Source organism: Amblyomma americanum, chromosome 1 (assembly GCF_052857255.1).
Source record: "Amblyomma americanum isolate KBUSLIRL-KWMA chromosome 1, ASM5285725v1, whole genome shotgun sequence".
Lineage (NCBI taxonomy): Eukaryota > Metazoa > Arthropoda > Arachnida > Ixodida > Ixodidae > Amblyomma > Amblyomma americanum.
In genome coordinates this window covers 362534153-362552207 of record NC_135497.1, presented here as the reverse complement: position 1 = coordinate 362552207, position 18055 = coordinate 362534153, and the positions used below count along the sequence as shown (strand labels likewise).

General features: G+C 46.7%; 1 protein-coding gene and 1 long non-coding RNA gene across 2 annotated transcripts; one reads left to right on the top strand and one right to left on the bottom strand.

Moving 5' to 3' along the window:
- Positions 1 to 353: 353 nt before the first annotated feature.
- LOC144115616 (uncharacterized) lies at positions 354 to 15292 on the bottom strand. Its single transcript, XR_013311474.1, has 6 exons — positions 14928 to 15292; positions 13784 to 13904; positions 12357 to 12572; positions 1792 to 1856; positions 1194 to 1258; positions 354 to 498 (listed from the first exon to the last, which is right to left on the bottom strand). It is a non-coding gene; the product is annotated as an uncharacterized LOC144115616 (long non-coding RNA).
- Positions 493 to 3846, top strand: LOC144115615 (uncharacterized). The gene has a single exon (XM_077650036.1). The coding sequence runs from the start codon at positions 3183 to 3185 to the stop codon at positions 3843 to 3845; it is 663 nt and encodes a 220-aa protein (XP_077506162.1). The 5' UTR covers positions 493 to 3182; the 3' UTR covers position 3846.
- Positions 15293 to 18055: the final 2763 nt, after the last annotated feature.

The window sequence follows — 18055 nt, the reverse complement described above, 5'->3', positions numbered from 1 at the left end:
AAAGCGGAAATCTGGGATAGCTGCAAATCATTCACAATCACATTTGATAGCGCTTGTTTTGACACGGACAGTGTAATACATATGCACAGTACAGACGCTATCGTCTGTCCTGTGTTAAAACGTGTCTCGTGTCAAAACAAGCGCAAGCGAATATTATTGCTTCTGAGGATATTCGCAGGCAATGTCTTCTGCACCATCATGAAGCAAGCCAGAACGACTACCACCAGTTACATCTCGCAGGGCTCACGGGTATATTAAAAGCCCGCAGAATGTCCGAAAACAGACATACGCGTTGCCGTATCATATCCATGGGTCTGTAAAGCAATCAACGATCAAAATGTCAAAGCTTATTAAATTCTGGATGATTTTATTGATGACATAAATGCCGTGTTCAGTCTTCATAGGAAGTTCTTCAAGCTGGCTTTAGAGAAAATTTTCGCAGCACGAAGGATGCTGTACAGAAGATGTATGAATTTGTAGCCAAACTGGGAACGTTTTCTGCAGAAAACAGTGCACATTAAATAAATTCAGGTTATGTCATTAAATCAAACAAATCTGACAGATCACATTCACTTCTATAAAATAACTCCACAGTGCCCACATCTGCAGCTGCGAGAGCAAGTTTACATCTTGAACAACTTGTAAGCAACGGTGGTGAGAATATTTCTTGCAATCTAAGATACTTTGGTTGTCCGAAAAAGCACTGCAGAAACAAAAGACAATTATGCCTCATTGAAAAGAGCTTTCTGCTAGTTCATGAAAAATTCGTTTCCAACTCTACAGCTATCCCAGTGGCAGTCAGATCCATATGATAGAAATTCACGCCTGAGAGCAGGGATCCTTACCACACAGCTGCAGTCTACCCGACGAATTAGCATGTTGGGCACAAGGAACCCTCACAGAGAAAGTTTGCGGGATGTGTGTTTCCAGAAAAATATTTTTTTTTGCGTTGCCTCGCTAGGCAGTCAGCAGAAGTTTCTTCATAATATAGAGTATTTTGCCTCATGATTCTAGGCTTTTGATTAAACTGCTTTGGCTAACAGCATAGAGATAGATTTTTCCCCCGAATTGTCATCCCGCAAGTCCAACACTGTACGAGTACACTGATTATAGCTAGATACCTTCCACAGCAAAGAAAAAGAAAGTATTCATTATTTCAGAGGAGGAAACTTTGCACTGTATTTCAAGCTTACCCAAAGGCTGGTGCTGCACACTGGAGGTACTATATTGCTGCTAGCTTAGGTCAGTCACATCCACACTGAATGGGAAAAATAATATTAAAGTGTGGGAGAGCAACTTATACTGCACTCCGTCAACAATGCAGCAAAGCAGGATCTCTGTCGTAACTACCCTGCTGACAAGGATCGCTGATGAATCACTCATCAGGGCACTGACAGCAGATTTGATGATCCACAGCTGCACAAGAGTAAGGAAGAGGGGTCTGCTCACAATCCAGGAAGGAACATTTAGCTCGAGGGGTGAAATATATGGTCCTGATACCTACCTCCACATTCAGCCCTGTGGGCATAAACATGTTTGACAAAGCTGCACCAAGTCCTTGCCGCACCAAAGCACCCCATGATCTCATTGCACTAAGTTCTCATTTATTAGAAAATAAGTGAAAAATGTGCGACCGAAGTTCGCAAATTTAACAGAACACTTAAGCTTGCCTAAACAAAGCTACTGCAAAGTGGAAACTACTGTGCAGTACATGGTAGTAGACTTCAATTCGGCAAGTCTAATGAAACAAGATGACAAGCTGTGAAAGAGACAACTTTTATTTCAACCTACCTGTGCTTTCCATCACGTGGCATAATATAGGCATCAATACGGTCTGCAAGCAGGCCACATCCACACTACAAGGGCAAGAGGAAAATAACAAAAACTCAGTCGCTAACCAGTGCAAAACACACCTCCTGACACTTTGCTTTACGTGCGTTCTGTTTTATCGCAATTTTGTATAAGATCCTTTAATATTCACATCATGTAACTACACATGTGTCAACTTTTTTAGCAGTGTAGAGCAAAAGACAGGCGCGACGCAATGGCTTCCAGAGCTTCGAGTTAGGCTAGCGAACGCTACCAAACACGCTATTGTATCGTGCTTGTAATGTCCAATTCAATGCGAAAAAGTTGTGCAATAGAGTATAACTGGGTTAATGCGCTTCATTTATCCCATTCATTCCACAGAATGTATTTTCGAGCGCGTAGGTGACATCTCATTTGTAGCACAGGCAAGCAACCAGAGAACAAACAAACCGCACATTGCAGCCAAAGTAGAGGATGAAAGGAGCACCACGCTACGAAACGAGACGCTCGCGCCGCAACTGTTGAATGATGGATTGGATTGGATTGTATTGACTTTTAGATCTGACGTTGTAGTCGTTTATCCGGTTTAGTTTGCATGAACCGCTGCATGCATAGAGTTAATTACAATTAATAGTAATTAAGAAACTATGGCTGCATGCCCCAGTTATTACCTCGAAGGAATGATAAAGGGCGTTATTTATGAGAATTGCTCCATTAACTGACATATTAATATGATTTGCAGCAAACATTTTACCTTTTTGACCCCCTACAATTAAACCCCTCTAGAACAATGCCTTACTGGCGATGTAGGCATACCTAAAAATAAATAAATAAATAGATGACCTCGTATGGACTGGTTATGCTTCAGCTTTAGAGCAGAAGTCAACCACTGATCGCTGTTGCTGGCCAACATGCAGGTTATTATTGGCTAATGTGGGACACACATTCATGCTAATGGAAAGCAAATCTCTGACTAGCTGCTAAAAATACCGTCGTCGAAAAGAAGTAAATAAGGAAACAACTTCTGCCCATACCCTGCGGCATATACAGATAATGGCCTACATACCGCAGAAATGCCGAGCAAATGGCGAAACTTACTTGCCGATGCACAACTTGTATATGGTTTATGCACCACTGAAACTGCCACTCTAGCTGCCCGAGAGAATTTTGAATATGGCATGTTCAAAACTAATAAAAATATGTTTTAGGGCTGACGATCCTGAGGCATCACATCTCTACATACAATGCACTATGCCAATTATGTGGTGAATACTGATCAGTGCGAACGAATGAAGATAAGGATGGCCCTGCCTTGATGACGAAGACAGACAACAAGGATCCTCGAGTAACTTGAAGCTTTAGGCGAGGACGTGATGGATGGTGAAAAGCGTCCGAGTCGTGAACCACAAAGGAACCAGGCAGAAGAAGACAGTGCCAAGGAATCCCATGACGAGGACGGGCCTGCTGTAGACCCCTCGAAGCCAGGCCCTTCGATGATTCAGCACATAGCCGAACCCCAAGGAGACTCCTGGGCGCCACTGGTGAGGAAGCGCGCCGTTGAAGATCTCACTACCCGCAAGCAGCCCGCAAAGGACAGGCCCAGCTCCACGGCTCCTAAAAGGATCCCGTTGCAGGACCACATCCCAGAGTCGCTCGTGTACGACTGCAAGACCATGGACAACCATAGCCTGAAGCTCACCGATTTACCATTTAACGTCACCATCGAGGAGGTGCAGGAGCTTTGCAAGGACGCCGTCCAGATTCAGTTTATCCACGACGGCAGTCTCCTGCGCAGCACTGCGCGGTACGAAAGTGAGCAGAGAGCCATGGAAGCTGCGGAGGCCCTCCAGAAGGCCATGCTCAAAGGTACTCCAATCCCCGTCTACCACTGCGGTGCGCGCTGGAGTCATCTGACACACTCTCCGCCACTTTTGCACGACACGCTGAACCTGCACGGTGTGCCGGAGGAGTTTTCCATACAAAAACATCCTATGGTCGTCTGTGGAAAAAGCTATATCCATCTGTGGCTTTTATGAACGTCTGTAAGCACCCACAGAGGTGCTTATTGCCAGCTATTGATAAAATCTATGCAACTAATGCTATTGCTTTGGAACCATACAACTTTCTTAAGCTCTCTATAGAAAAATATATCAGAATGTACATACAGCTATAGAGAGAAATAGGAAAGGACTATAGCTATTTGGGCCAAACTCCTATAGCCGACCATTGGACATATTTGTATGGGTTGGCAGAGAGGAGGAGCTGGGCACCTTCTTTTCCACCGTACAAATGATCGGCGTGCTTTCCCGCGGCCGCATCGCGATAATGTTCCCGTCTGCGAACGAGCTGATCAGGGCAGTGCAGGACACCAGGTGCTGGACCATCGGTGTTCAGGACATACGGTTCACTTTGGCAATCACGAAGAAGGATCCAGCTTGGGCAAGGTTCAAGAAGAGCAGAAAGGAAGGAAGGGAGTTGAAGAAAGGAAAGTCATTAGATGAGCGTGGAAGCTTGGGATCTCAGGGTCCTGGTAAGGCGCACTGGAAGAAACACTACAAGTCGGCTCATACAGTGAGTCAGAAGCCACGTTTCGTGCTGCCAGTAACGCCTAGTGAGGCTTCTGATTCCAGCATAAACGCCATAGCAGATTACACTTCAGGAACTGACGGTATTTCTGAGGACTACCCCGGGCAATGAGAAGAGGTGTGCATAGGAGATACATTGAATTTCCTAGGCGTATATCCGGATATGGAAGTCTGTAGGGATGCCCTACGAACATGACAACCTGGCAGTGGAGTATCGGACCTGCCACGGATATCATTTGTTGACTGTATTCATATTTTCCTAACACGATTACCAACTAGAACATGCTCCATAATGAAGTGATTGCTGTTCGTGACTTTGAAAATTCTATTTAAAGCATAATTCAATTACATTTTTGTTCTGATTGCACACTCTGTTATATGTTGCTGCATTAACTGACATAATAATCTAATTTTCCGTAAACCTTTGATCTTGTTTGACCCCTATAATGAAATCTCTCTACAGCATTGCCTGACTGGCGATGTAAGAATAGCTAAAAATAAATAAAGAAAGAAATAAATGACCTCGTATGCACTGGTTCTGATTCAGCTTTATTTCAGAAATCAACAACTTATCGCTGCTGCTGGTCAACATGCAGGTTATTATTGGCTAATGTGGGACGCACATTCATGCTAATGTGAAGCAAATCTCTGACTTGCTGCTGAAAAATGCCGTCGTCAAAAAGAAGAAAATAAGGAAACAGCTTCTGCACATACCCTGCGGCATATACAGATAATGGCCTACATACCGCTGAAATGCCGAGCAAATGGCGAAACTTACTTGCCTATGCACTATTTGTATTTGGTTTATGCTCCACTGAAACAGCCACTCTAGCTGATCGAGACAATTCTGACATTGGCAGGTTCAAAACTTCTAAAAGTTACGTTTCAGGGCTGAGGCTCCTGAGGTGTTGTGAAGCCGCATGCGCTGCAAAACGTGCCGTGCTTATGTACTCCGGGCTCACAGGATAACTACGTTGTCGCCTGAGGTATCGGCGACACCTCTAGGCAGAGGGGGGGGGGCTATAAAACCAACATTTCAATAAAACCATCCCATTCTTCGCCAACCTCTTGTCGATTCACTTCAGTAACAAACCAAAGTGACCACTCATTTTGGAGAAAGGGCGTTATCTTCTGCGAATAAAACGGCCGCTAACACTCGCCGGTTGTGGCGAATGAGACCGCGTCCGTCCGAACCTCCGCTTCTTCTGTGGCCGGCGCTGGACACGGGGGTTGTCACGTACAAAAAATGGTGAGCGCAGCCGGATGCCAGTATGTTTCATAGGGTCAATTTTTTCTTTTTTCGGAATTTGAGGGGTGAAATTTGGCGAAATGGGTGTTTTTATGTAGTGTCAGGATATTTCAGGAGTTTCGCAGCAAGGAGAAGCTGGGCACCTTCTTTCCCACCGGACAATTGATCGGCGTGCTATCCGATGGTCCCGTCTGCTAATGAGCTGATCAAGGCAGTCCAGGACACCACGTGCTGGACCATCGGTTTTCAGGACATACGGTTCACTTTGGCAATCAAGAAGAAGGATCCAGCTTGGGCAAGGTTCAAGAAGGGCAGAAAGGAAAGAAGGGGTTGAAGAAAGAAAATTTATTAGATGAGCCTGAAAGCTCGAGATTTCAGGGTCCTGTTAAGGCGCACGGCAAGAAACACCACTAGTCGGCTCATCCAGTGAGTCAGAAGCCACGTTTCGTGCTCCCAGTAACGCCCAGTAAAGCTTCTGATGCCAGCATAAACGCCAAAGCAGATGAAACTTCAGCAACTGACGGTATTTCTAAGGTCTACCCCGGGCAATGCGAAGATGAGGTGTGCATAGGAGATACACAGAATCTCCTATGAGTATATCCGAATATGGAAATCCGTTGGGGTGCCCTACGGACATGCGGAACTGTCAGAGGAGATTCGGACCTTACTCGGCCCTACCATGCATAATCGGTGTTGACTGTATTCATACTTTCTTAACACGATTACCGACTAGAACCTGCTTCATAATGATGTGATGACTGAGAGCGACTTTGAAAAATCTATTTAAAGCATAATTCAATTACATTTTTGTTCTGTTTTTTGGCTACGTTGACTCACTCAGGAACCTATACTATGGTGAGCACTGTTTACTATGTATTTTCAATATTATTTTACTCTAAGTGATTGCACACACTGTTATTTCTTGCTGCAATAACTGACATAATAATCTGATTTGCCTTTAAACTTTTACCTTGTTTGCCCCCTGTAATGAAACCCCTCTACTACAAGGCCTGACTGGCAATGTAGCCATAGCTAAAAATAAATAAATACATAAATAAATGGCCTCGTATGGACTGGTTCTGATTCAGCTTTAGAGCAGAAGTCAACCACGAATCGCTGTTGCTGGCCAACATGCAGGTTATTATTGGCTAATGTGGGACGCACATTCATGCTAATGTGAAGCAAATTTTTAAATAGCAGCTGAAAAAATGCCGTCGTCAAAAAGAAGAAAAATAAGAAAACAACTTCTGCACATACCTTGTGGCATATACAGATAATGGCCTACATACCGCTGAAATGCCGAGCAAATAGGGAAACTTACTTTCTTATGCACTATTTGTATTAGGTTTATGCACCACTGAAACAGTCACTCCAGCTGACCGAGATAATTTCACAATGACAGGTTCAGAACTTCTAAAATTTATGTTTCAGGGTTTAGGCTCCTGAGGCGTTGTGAAGCCGCATGCGCTTCCAAAACGTGGCGTGCTTATCTACTCCGGGCTCACAGGATAACTGCGTTATCGCCTGAGGTATAGGCGACATCTCTAGCCAGGGGGGGGGGTATAAAACCAACAGTTCAATAAAACCACCTCATTCTTTGCCGACCTCTTGTCGATTCACCTCACTAATAAAGCAAAGAGACCACTCATTTTTGAGAAAGGGCTTTATCTTCTGCGAATAAAACGGCCGCTAACACTCGCCGGTTGCGGCGAATGAGACCACGTCCGTCCGAACCTCCGCTTCTTCGGTGGCCGGCGCTGGAGACGCGGGTTGTCACGTACCAAAAATGGTGAGCATAGCCGGACGCCAGTAATGTTTGATAGGGTCAATTTTTTTCTTTTTCGCGGAATTTGAAGGGTGAAATTTGGCGAAATGGGTGTTTTTACGTAGTGTCAGGATATTTCAGGACCCCAAATTGCCTCACTTTTTCCAAATGCACGGAGTTTTCAAGTTGTTACAAGGAAGGTCCTGAGATAGAAAATTCATTGTTCAGTTGAGAGTATTATCGATCATGCGGTGGAACCCACTGCCGAGCTCGTTGTTGCTCACTGTGAAGACCTGAGAAAAGAGCAGTGGCTGAAGCTGGAGGCTAAAGAGACTACAAGTGGATACAACCATCTATGAGCCGTCCTTAAATGCTTCACACCTTTCTTTGAATGCATTTTATACTTGTGTGTAATTTAGATGAGGAGATAGGCTAAATTTTATTATGCCAGGAAATTATAAAGAGGATGTAAGGGGGTATTCGTCTTTGAAAAAAACAACCGTTTGGTCTCATCGTGGACAAAAAGTGACAGCCGTACTTCTTCGCTGAAAGGGGTGTCGAGTTAGAGAACAAACGCGAGTCAATGACATTGTAGTCGAAATCAAAAGGAAGAAATTTTCTTGTGCAGGGCATGTGATGCGAAGGCAAGATAGCCGCTGAAACATAAGGGTAACGGAGTGGATTCCAAGAGAAGGCAAGCGTAGCAGAGGGCGGCAGAAAGTTAGGAGGGCGGATGAGATTAAGAAGTTTGCGAAGATACGGTGGTCGAAGCTGGCACAGGGCAGCGTTAATTGGAGGGACATGGAAGAGGCCTGTGCCCTGCAGTGGGTGTAGTCAGGCTGATGATGATATGCATGGAGTAAATACATAACTGCCACGTTGCAAGAAGAAAAGTGCTCTGCTTCAAAGGCACTAACAAACTGTACCAAAAATAGACTGAAGCTTTGCTCCGTATAAGACCAGCTAAAGCATAATTACCATTCTCGAACCACCGCTGGAGTGCTACAAACTGCAGTCCTGTCGCCCAGCATAAACCACTTAACTTCCCTTGCGAAACGAAATCGACAGTGACCGTGTTCCGGCGATCAGAGAGAAATAGGAAGGACATAAAATAAATTTCCGCAACATGCTGGCATATAAATTAGCTAATGCCACATTTTCATTTTGCAGGATGCGTGCTATCTTCGCTTTCGCAGTAGTTTTGTTTGTATGGGGCTGTGGTGAACAATTGCATACACCTCTGAAGTTGTAGCAATGCGCCATGATTGCCTACATAAATTTTGTATTGATGTGTCCAGATATTTCATGGAACTGTAATTATGCGCAATTATTATCAGGCACACCACCAGGAATATATTGCAGACTAACTATGGGAGGCAGTTCACGCATAGTTTATTTCGAAATGAGAGGTAAGCTGAATATGTGCAGAGATCATTGGCCTGAATTATACTCCCAAACTGGGGGTTCTGGAAACAGCGCGGCAAATATATTAATACCAACTATGCCTATTTTGGGTGAATAATGATCAGTGCAAATGAATGAAGCTAAGGATGGCCCTGTCTTGATGACGAACACAAAGACAACGAGGATCAACGAGTTACTGGAAGCTTTAGGCGAGGACGTGATGGATGCTGAAAAGCATCCGAGTCGTGAACCACAAAGGGACCAGGCAGAAAAAGACGGTGCCAAGGAATCCCATGACGACGGTGGGCCTGCTGTAGACCTTTCGAAGCCAGGCCCTTCGATGATTCAGCACATGGCCGAACCCGAAGGAGTCTCCTGGGCACCACTGGTGAGGAAGCGCGCCGTTGAAGATCCCACTGCCCGCAAGTGGCTTGCAAAGGACAAGCCCAGATCCGCGGCTCCTGAGAGGATCCGGCTGCAGGACCACATCGCGGAGTCGTTCCTGCACGACTACAAGACCATGGACAAGCATGGCCTGAAGGTCACAGACTTACCATTTAACGTCACCGCCGAGGAGGTGCGGGAGCATTGCAAGGACGCCGGAGTTCCTGGGTTCGAACCCGACCGCAGCGGCTGCGTTTTTATGTAGGGAAAACGCTACGGCACCCATGTGCTGTGCGATGTCAGTGCACATTAAAGATCCCCAGGTGGTCGAAATTATGCCGAAGCCCTCGACTACGGCACCTCTTTCTTCCTTTCTTCTTTCGCTCCCTCTTTTATCCCTTCTCTTACAGCGCAGTTCAGGTGTCCAACGATATATGAGACAGATACTGCGCCATTTGTTTTCCACAAAACCAATTATTTTATTATTATTATTATTATTTGAATGTTGTCACAGCCAGCATTAATGGTCGGTCGTGCAGGCATGCTCCTATGAGAGAAGAGCTGCACGCGAAAAAGAGTTACTACCATAATACATGACTTATTGCGATGAAGTCAGAGAGGCCGCGTAATGTTCCGAGCTTGAAAGCCTTTGCACCTCTGCAAGTGTTTTGGCAAGGACTGCTTCAAACACAAAGAAATACCTTTCCTTGGGAGATTTTCAAATCTTACATGCAAACCTTCCGCGTAGCTATTTTCTGCCAAAAGTCTGGTGTAAGCCATAATAATATTTATTTGAATCAATGAAGACGCAAAGAAGAAGCTGGGACGAATCATGCACGGACACATGTCATTGTGCTCTTCTTATCATTCCGACAGTATTACTCCGCGCTGCGGTAACTTCTGCCAGTACGCGGCGCTGGCATCTGTGAAAGAAAAATAAGCAAACAACTGAAAAGTAGTGCCTGCTCGATCCGCATTCGGAGATCACATTGTGCTCTTCACAGCTTTGGGGATTCGTAAGAAACAATTATAAGGCCGCTCAGCGTCGCAGAGCGGCCATCGCGACGTGCAAGTTCCGTTATTATGCCTTCGTCGCCAGCAGCGGAGGAGGCGACGACAACGAAGCTGAAGCAGATGGAGGGCACGCGCACCGCCGACCTCCGCAGTCCTGGATCGCTGACGCGGCACTCCAATCCTGGGCGGCGGTGGTGACAGTCACACCTCCTGCTACTGATTACCAGGATTAGGTGATCGTGTGGAGCCGCGATCAGGGATGTGGAGAGACACACATGGCAAGAGAGAAACTTTGACTTTTGATTTCTGAGCGGCTCCAGTACTCAGGCGGCCAATGGGCTGTTGTCGACATTGCGGCTGTTGGGAGCGAGCCTACAAAAAAGACAACGCGGCAAGGCGCTTCATGGCGCAATGACCTTTCTATTTTTCCCCTTTCTTTCAATCTTCTCGCGTTTAGCAGCACTTTAGTCCTCGCTTTTTGCTTTTTCGCTTTTAGCAGCACACTTTCGTGTTCGCTTAATTGCCTTCTTTTCGCGTTTAGCAGCACACTCTCGTGCTCACTTTTTTGCCTCTCTACCTTTTCGCATTTAGCCGCAAACCTTCGTGATCACTTTTTCTGCCTTCTTTTCGCGTTTAGCCGCACACGTTTGTGCTCGATTTTTTTCCTTTCTTCCTGTTCGAGTTTCGCAGCACACTTTCGTGCTCGCTTTTCTGCCTTTCTACCTTTTCGGGTGTAAAAGCACACTTGCGTGCTCGATTTTCTTGCCTTTCCACCTTTTCAAATTTGGCAGCACACTTTCGTGCTCGCTCTTTTTTCCTTTCTACATTTTAGAGTTTAGCAGCACACTTTAATGCTCGCATTTTCCTTTTTTTAGCGTTTAGACGCACACTTTCGTGCTCGTATTTTTTGCCTTTCTACCTTTCCGTGTCTAGCAGCACACTTTCGTGCTCGCTTTTTGCCTTTCTACCTTTTCGAGCTTAGCAGCACACTTTCGCGCTTGCTTTTTTGCCTTTAAAACTTTTCCAATATAGCAGCACACTTTCGTGCTCGCTTTTTTGCCTTTCTACCTTTTCGCGTGCTGAAGCACATTTTCGTGCTCGCTTTTTTGCCGTTATAAATTTTTGAGTTTAGCAGCACACTTTTGTGCTCGCTTTTTCTCCATTTCTAACTTTTCGCGTTTAGCAGCACAACTTCATTTCTTGAGTGAACAGTGGCGCATGTGTGTGCGTTTGTAACTTCCGTGTGCTCTCAATAAAAGATAAAGAAAAGAAAAATGCAGCTTATCTCGTCCTACAACAGGTGCGAGTATGAAATGCTTTACAAGAAGGCGGGGTACATATCTAGGGCCAGTAACAGGTGCTACTACGCGTACTCCATTGATCTGTGTCTGTCAGGCCATATAAATGTTTGTGACCACCCGCTTTTGTTTGGCTTCGGTATATATCTGCAGGTGAACTAGTTCGGATAGTGGCGGCGGCCCCCACAGTGCTCTCTTTATAGGCTGCGACTGCAGTGAAAAATCCTACGTTACACTTTTCTGCCGCGTCGACATAAAAGATATCGGAGCGGTGGCTGTATGTTTTGTTGTAAAAGCTCGCTCGAGGCTGCCGCCTAACCTGATGGAGGCTAGCGCTCATATTTCGCGGTATGGGCTTCTGATACATGTGATCCTGCGTGCGCGGAGAAATCTTGTAAGGTGTAGGACTTGTCGGGGTGGGAATGGGTGGATTGAGACGGAGCTGTCGCTGTAGGCGTTGTCCTGTTTCCGTGCGACTCAGGCGGACTAATTGGTTGGCGCGTTGAGTCTCTATTAGTTCGATCACGGTATAGTGGGTACCAGTGGCCAGGAGACGTCTTGTGCTAACCGCCCGTGGAAGACCTATGGCGGAGGTGACAGCCGTGCGTATAAGGATGTCTGCAAGTTGTGTTTGGCGCCTAGTGAGTATGTGGTATGGGAGGTTGTATGTAGTGCGGCTAATGATTATTGCATTTGTCATATTGAGGGTCTCAGGTTTGAGACAGCCCATGATTGCGTGCTGCCACCCGCCTGATTAGTGCAGCGACCTGTTTGGTCTGTATTTGAAAGAGCTGAAGGATGGCGTTTGCATCGAGTGTGTTGTTAATGAGAAGGTTGCGAATCCTCACCTGAGACACAATGGACAGTGGATTCCCGTGCATGTGCTGTTCAATGGGGGAGGAAGGTGTGACTGAGGAGGGGTTTCAGCCACAATCGTTCCTATTTATTTGCAGAGCAACGGGGGCCTGTGTTTGCAAACTGGGTGGTGGTGATGTCTGTGGCAGATTGCAGGATATCCTGGGCTCTTCCAAGGGATCCTCCCGTTGTCCAGAGGATTATATCATCTGCGTATATGGCTGAGTGAATATCCAGGGCCAGTATGGCTCGCGTAGCGGCAGTACGGCGCTTAGTTTAAAAGAGAGACTCTTTAAGGGCGAGAATTACGTCTTGCGCCGACATGTTTGGACGGAAGCCAAATTGAACGTTCGAGAGTGAGCCTGTTGTTTCTAGGAACGGTTGCAGGCGATTGAGAATCACGTGCTCAAATGTCCACGTGCGAACAACTGCTTTGCCACAATGTTCTGTGATTAGCAATGATAAGCCGCCAGCAATCCTTTGTTACGTCTAGTGTTCAACCTTACCTTCACGCGGCATAGAATGTCGGAAGTATAGGTGCTGCTATCTCTAGTCCTGATCGCTGCAAACATGGAAGGATCGCAAAGACCTTTGTTCACCTCGGCGGAAGTTCAATCCGACCGTCTGAACCATTATTTATGTTCTCGAACAGCAGGACCTTGCAACATTGTCGTGTGGTTAAAAAACGCCCCTTGCCATGCAGCACCGCGCTACTCATGTGGTTCGCTCAACAGCGGAGACTATCTTTATGCGACACTACAGGAACACCTGAGGCAGTCTTCTCAATCTCCCGACCGTATTTTACAGCGACGCTATTTTACAGAACAGGTGGGGAGGGAACTAGAGAGGGAGAGGGAGAAAGCGGCTGAGCTGAGGCTATGCTATTGTGCTCGTTGTTGCTATGTAGCCTTGGAGCTGAGCGGCCAGCTCTGGACTCAATTGTGGTATGAGGGTGCGGGTTTGCCTTTTTCTTCCACCCTGTGTGTTGTGCTGTCAACGTTGCAGTTTTTGCATCTTGGCTATAAGAAAACGTGTTAATGATTCTTGCTAGAAATCACCACGAAGTTTTAGAAATGACAGGAGAAATGTTCCAACCACCACTAACAAGAAAAAGAAAATTGGTTGCTTGCTTCGGATTCATACTCTCCCTCCATTCTAGCACAGGGAGACTCAGATTCCTCGCTAGTTTTGTAAGGGTTCTGAAGCCAGCCGAGACCCCCCTGTATTAAGCACTACTTCTTTCTGAGCATGAAACTGGCACTATCTGTTGATGGCCTATTGAGAAGAGACACACACTTTATTTTGAATTGAGGAATGTCAATACATGCCATCAACGTTCTGGTCCAAAGCAGACATTGCAATACACTGATCTCAATGCAGAGGTGAAAAAAAAACAGATCTGAGAAAACTCGACACATACTTGTGCTCTGCAATGTACGCTGAACGGGCACGGACAAGAACAGCCCCAAATCTGGACATTGGAGACATCTCTGATGAAGCTCTTCTCAGACCTCTTCACTACTGAAGAGAAGGCACTTCACCTGCATAACATCATAATTTCCAGCTGTGTATTTTGCACCCACAATGCCTGGCACTTCCTGATAATTATTTGTATTGCTGGCATTTCACAAAACCACAAGAAAATGTTTAAACAGCCAAACTTCAAATACATAAGGCCACTTGCTCACACTAGTTTTTATGATAAGCTTTGTACTACTCTGGTTATTCAAAACCACTCAATTTGAAAGGGCTACAAAGCGCTCTTTTTCTAGGGCTACTTCTTCGTCATCATTTAGCAATGATTTTTATTCACGGCCGCCAGCAACTAAAAGAACTTTACAGCTGCAGGCAACGTTACCAAGTTTACAAAAGTGATCGAGCAGGCAGCTACCTGTTGTGGTATCGCAGTGACCGTCGCTTCAATTCACTCAGTCGCTTGCATGCCTTGACGCGTCACCTCCCTCGCACCCTGAGCTTGACAGCTGGTGTAATCGGCTCGTAGAGTTGTGTTCTAATCTTAAGACGCCGCATCAGATCACTATAAAGACGCACATATGCGTAGCGAATAACAGAACGCTAAACAGACCGATCGGCGCACGCTATCGGCAGTTCGCAACGGGCCGATACTGGCGTCAAAAACACGCGTGCAGGCAGTGCACGATCACGTCCTACGTCGAATAATGAACAGGAAGTCGGGAAACAACCTTAACGAATGCCCAAAACATAGTCACGCGCCTTGCTGGGCGGTATACAATTGCCACATTTACATTTAGGACTCCTACGCGTGCCTGCCATTCAGGAAACGCATCTATGCATACACCTCGGCGCTCGCGTCGCAACGCATACACAGTGAACACTGACGGACCAGCAGTTTGATGATTCGATGAGGAATGCACTTTGCTGCCAAGAAAACAACCAGTGACTCACGCGCAATGCCGAAGGGAAACGAACAGGACAAAGCTGACAGAGCCTCGTCCCTTCCGCTTCTTCTCGCCTTTGCGCTCGCTCGTTTATTTTCGCGGTCGCAAATTGCACGCACTCTTGCGTTACACTATGGGTCTCACCTGGAAACGAAGACTCTACGCATTCCAGTAACCGATTTCTTCTCTTGCTTCGCGGCTGCTATGGTTGAAGTCGAACGTGTTGTGGAAACGAAGACTCGACGCATTCCAGTAACCGCTTTCTTCTCTTGCTTCGCGGTTGCTACGGTTGAAGCCGAACGTGTTGTCAATATGAAACGGCTCCATGCTTTTCGGCGTGGTCACTTTTCACAAAGAACGCGAACGGCTGCATTCCTGACACGCGGCGCAAGCTACGATAAGCAGGAAATCCAAACGGAAGTTTGAAGGAACGATTTTGAAATCAGACACAAACAGCACACGAACAGCAGCAGCACGGAGCACGGCAGGGCATGGCGCGGCGTAAGGCCTAGCCGGATATCACTCCGGAATGCACCGAGGGAGAGGAGGGGAAGAGAGTGTGCTGCGTCCTGCCACGTGACCTGGCAGCAGAGCGCTGGATTTGAGCGGCATTGGGAAGCGCGCTAGGCGCTGGCGCGTGGCTATTAGCGTCATGGTAAATATATTCTGCGAACTGTTACAAAATTGCAGTTAGACTAAGGCGCTCCGCGCCACCGTGCATCTTTGCCGTGCAGTTTTTATGTCAGAAGCAGGCGACAATGTTTCAGCTCCTTGCAGAACAACTTTACAAATTGTTTTCTTAGCTTTTCTCTTTTCCTTCTGGTCTCTTGCTGACCGGATTAACGAGCTTTCACTGCATATTTCACTGCAGTTTCTCGCAAACCACATTTCGCATTATGCTACAAAGATATGATCTGCAGAACAAGTCTGCTTTACTCAACTTCAAAAAAAAAAGTTAATCTCAAAGGTGCTACTGTAGATTTCAACAAAATGTGTACTACTGCAAAATCTCAATAAATGGAACATCAAGGGATCATAAAAAGTTTAAATTATCAAATGACCCCAAATAAAACTGACAAGAACTGTTTGTACCAGAGTATAGGTCGGAAGAGGGGACCGCCTCAGTTATTGCTGGAAGCCGGAATTCGTCTACCTATATGCTTTTGCCATTTTGAAGCACATATAATTTAAATTACATGCTTAATTGCATATTCTATGCGGAATATATTTAGCTTGAACGCGGGAATGCAAGCTATTTGCCCACATTCGTCTGGCTTCATCAACGTGCTGAGTGGCAGCCCATATACTGAGCATATATATATATATATATATATATATATATATATATATATATATATATATATATATATATATATATATATATATATATATATATATATATATATGCCCGCACTTCACCCATGCGCCCATGCTCCATCGCTGTGGTACCCATGCAGCCCTTTTACATGTAATGTAGGATATGCAGCCAGGCTAATGTAAGTGGAACTACATGTCCATAGGTGTCGCCGGGCAACGATCGGTAACATTACGCGTGATGGTTCTGCATGGCAAACTCCAGAATAATCGACGCAGGACTTACGAAGGCTACAGGCTGAAATATACTGCTGTTTCCACACACAGTGTCGTCAGAGTGATGCACGGCAAGCCCCCATCGCGGTTGCCCGCAATTCACCGTCGTATAGCCCAGGTTCACACACACACACATTTTGCCACTGCATTGTCCACACATAGCCCTTTTCCACCAGATATGTAGGCGGATAAGGTGTGGGAATGGCTGATATATGCCCATGCGCCGCCAACGTATTTTCTACGCAGTGCCTTTGTAGGCTGTAGGCGGGAATATTGTATGTTTGCCCAGACGCAGCTAGCCTCCTTGGATCCTCGAGGGTGCTGCAGGGACCGCCCCTATTGGGTTTGCACGCACTTCACCATCATGTAACCCCATATTTTATGCACACGAACTGCATGCAGCCCATGCTTAGCCCTTCCATACCCTGGTTAGGATAAAGGCGGGGAAGATGCGGATATGACAAACGTGCCCATGCCTAGCCCATGCGGGACCAACGTAGCCGTTGCTCAGACATCCCAAACTGCATGCCTACAACGCTTCGCCGCTGTGCAGCCCAAAGTTTAGCCCCTGTATTTTCCACACAGGACCCATGTAGGCCGAAGGCGGGAATATTATCTCTCTGCCCACACAAAGCCACCGTGGCTCTCTCAAGGCGCTGCACGGGCAGCCCCAAGAGGGGCTGCCCACACTGAACCATTATAGAGCCCGCACTGTTGCCCGCATGTATCTGTGGTGGCATGCATACAGCCCATACTTAGCCCTTTTATACCCTGTTTAGGATAGAAGCGGGGAAGATGCGGAAATGACAAATGTGCCCACGCCTAGCCCATGCGGGACCAACGTAGCCGTTGCTCAGACATCCCAAACTGCATGCCTACAACGCTTCGCCGCTGTGCAGCCCAAAGTTTAGCCCCTGTATTTTCCACACAGGACCCATGTAGGCCGAAGGCGGGAATATTATCTCTCTGCCCACACAAAGCCACCGTGGCTCTCTCAAGGCGCTGCACGGGCAGCCCCAAGAGGGGCTGCCCACACTGAACCATTATAGAGCCCGCACTGTTGCCCGCATGTATCTGTGGTGGCATGCATACAGCCCATACTTAGCCCTTTTATACCCTGTTTAGGATAGAAGCGGGGAAGATGCGGAAATGACAAATGTGCCCACGCCTAGCCCATGCGGGACCAACGTAGCCGTTGCTCAGACATCCCAAACTGCATGCCTACAACGCTTCGCCGCTGTGCAGCCCAAAGTTTAGCCCCTGTATTTTCCACACAGGACCCATGTAGGCCGAAGGCGGGAATATTATCTCTCTGCCCACACAAAGCCACCGTGGCTCTCTCAAGGCGCTGCACGGGCAGCCCCAAGAGGGGCTGCCCACACTGAACCATTATAGAGCCCGCACTGTTGCCCGCATGTATCTGTGGTGGCATGCATACAGCCCATACTTAGCCCTTTTATACCCTGTTTAGGATAGAAGCGGGGAAGATGCGGAAATGACAAATGTGCCCCCGCCTAGCCCATGCGGGACCAACGTAGGCGTTGCTCAGAGAGCCCAAACTGCATGCCTACAACGCTTCGCCGCTGTGCAGCCCAAAGTTTAGCCCTGTATTTTCCACACAGGACCCATATAGGGCGTAGGCGGGAATACTATCTCTCTGCCCACACAAAACCACCGTGGCT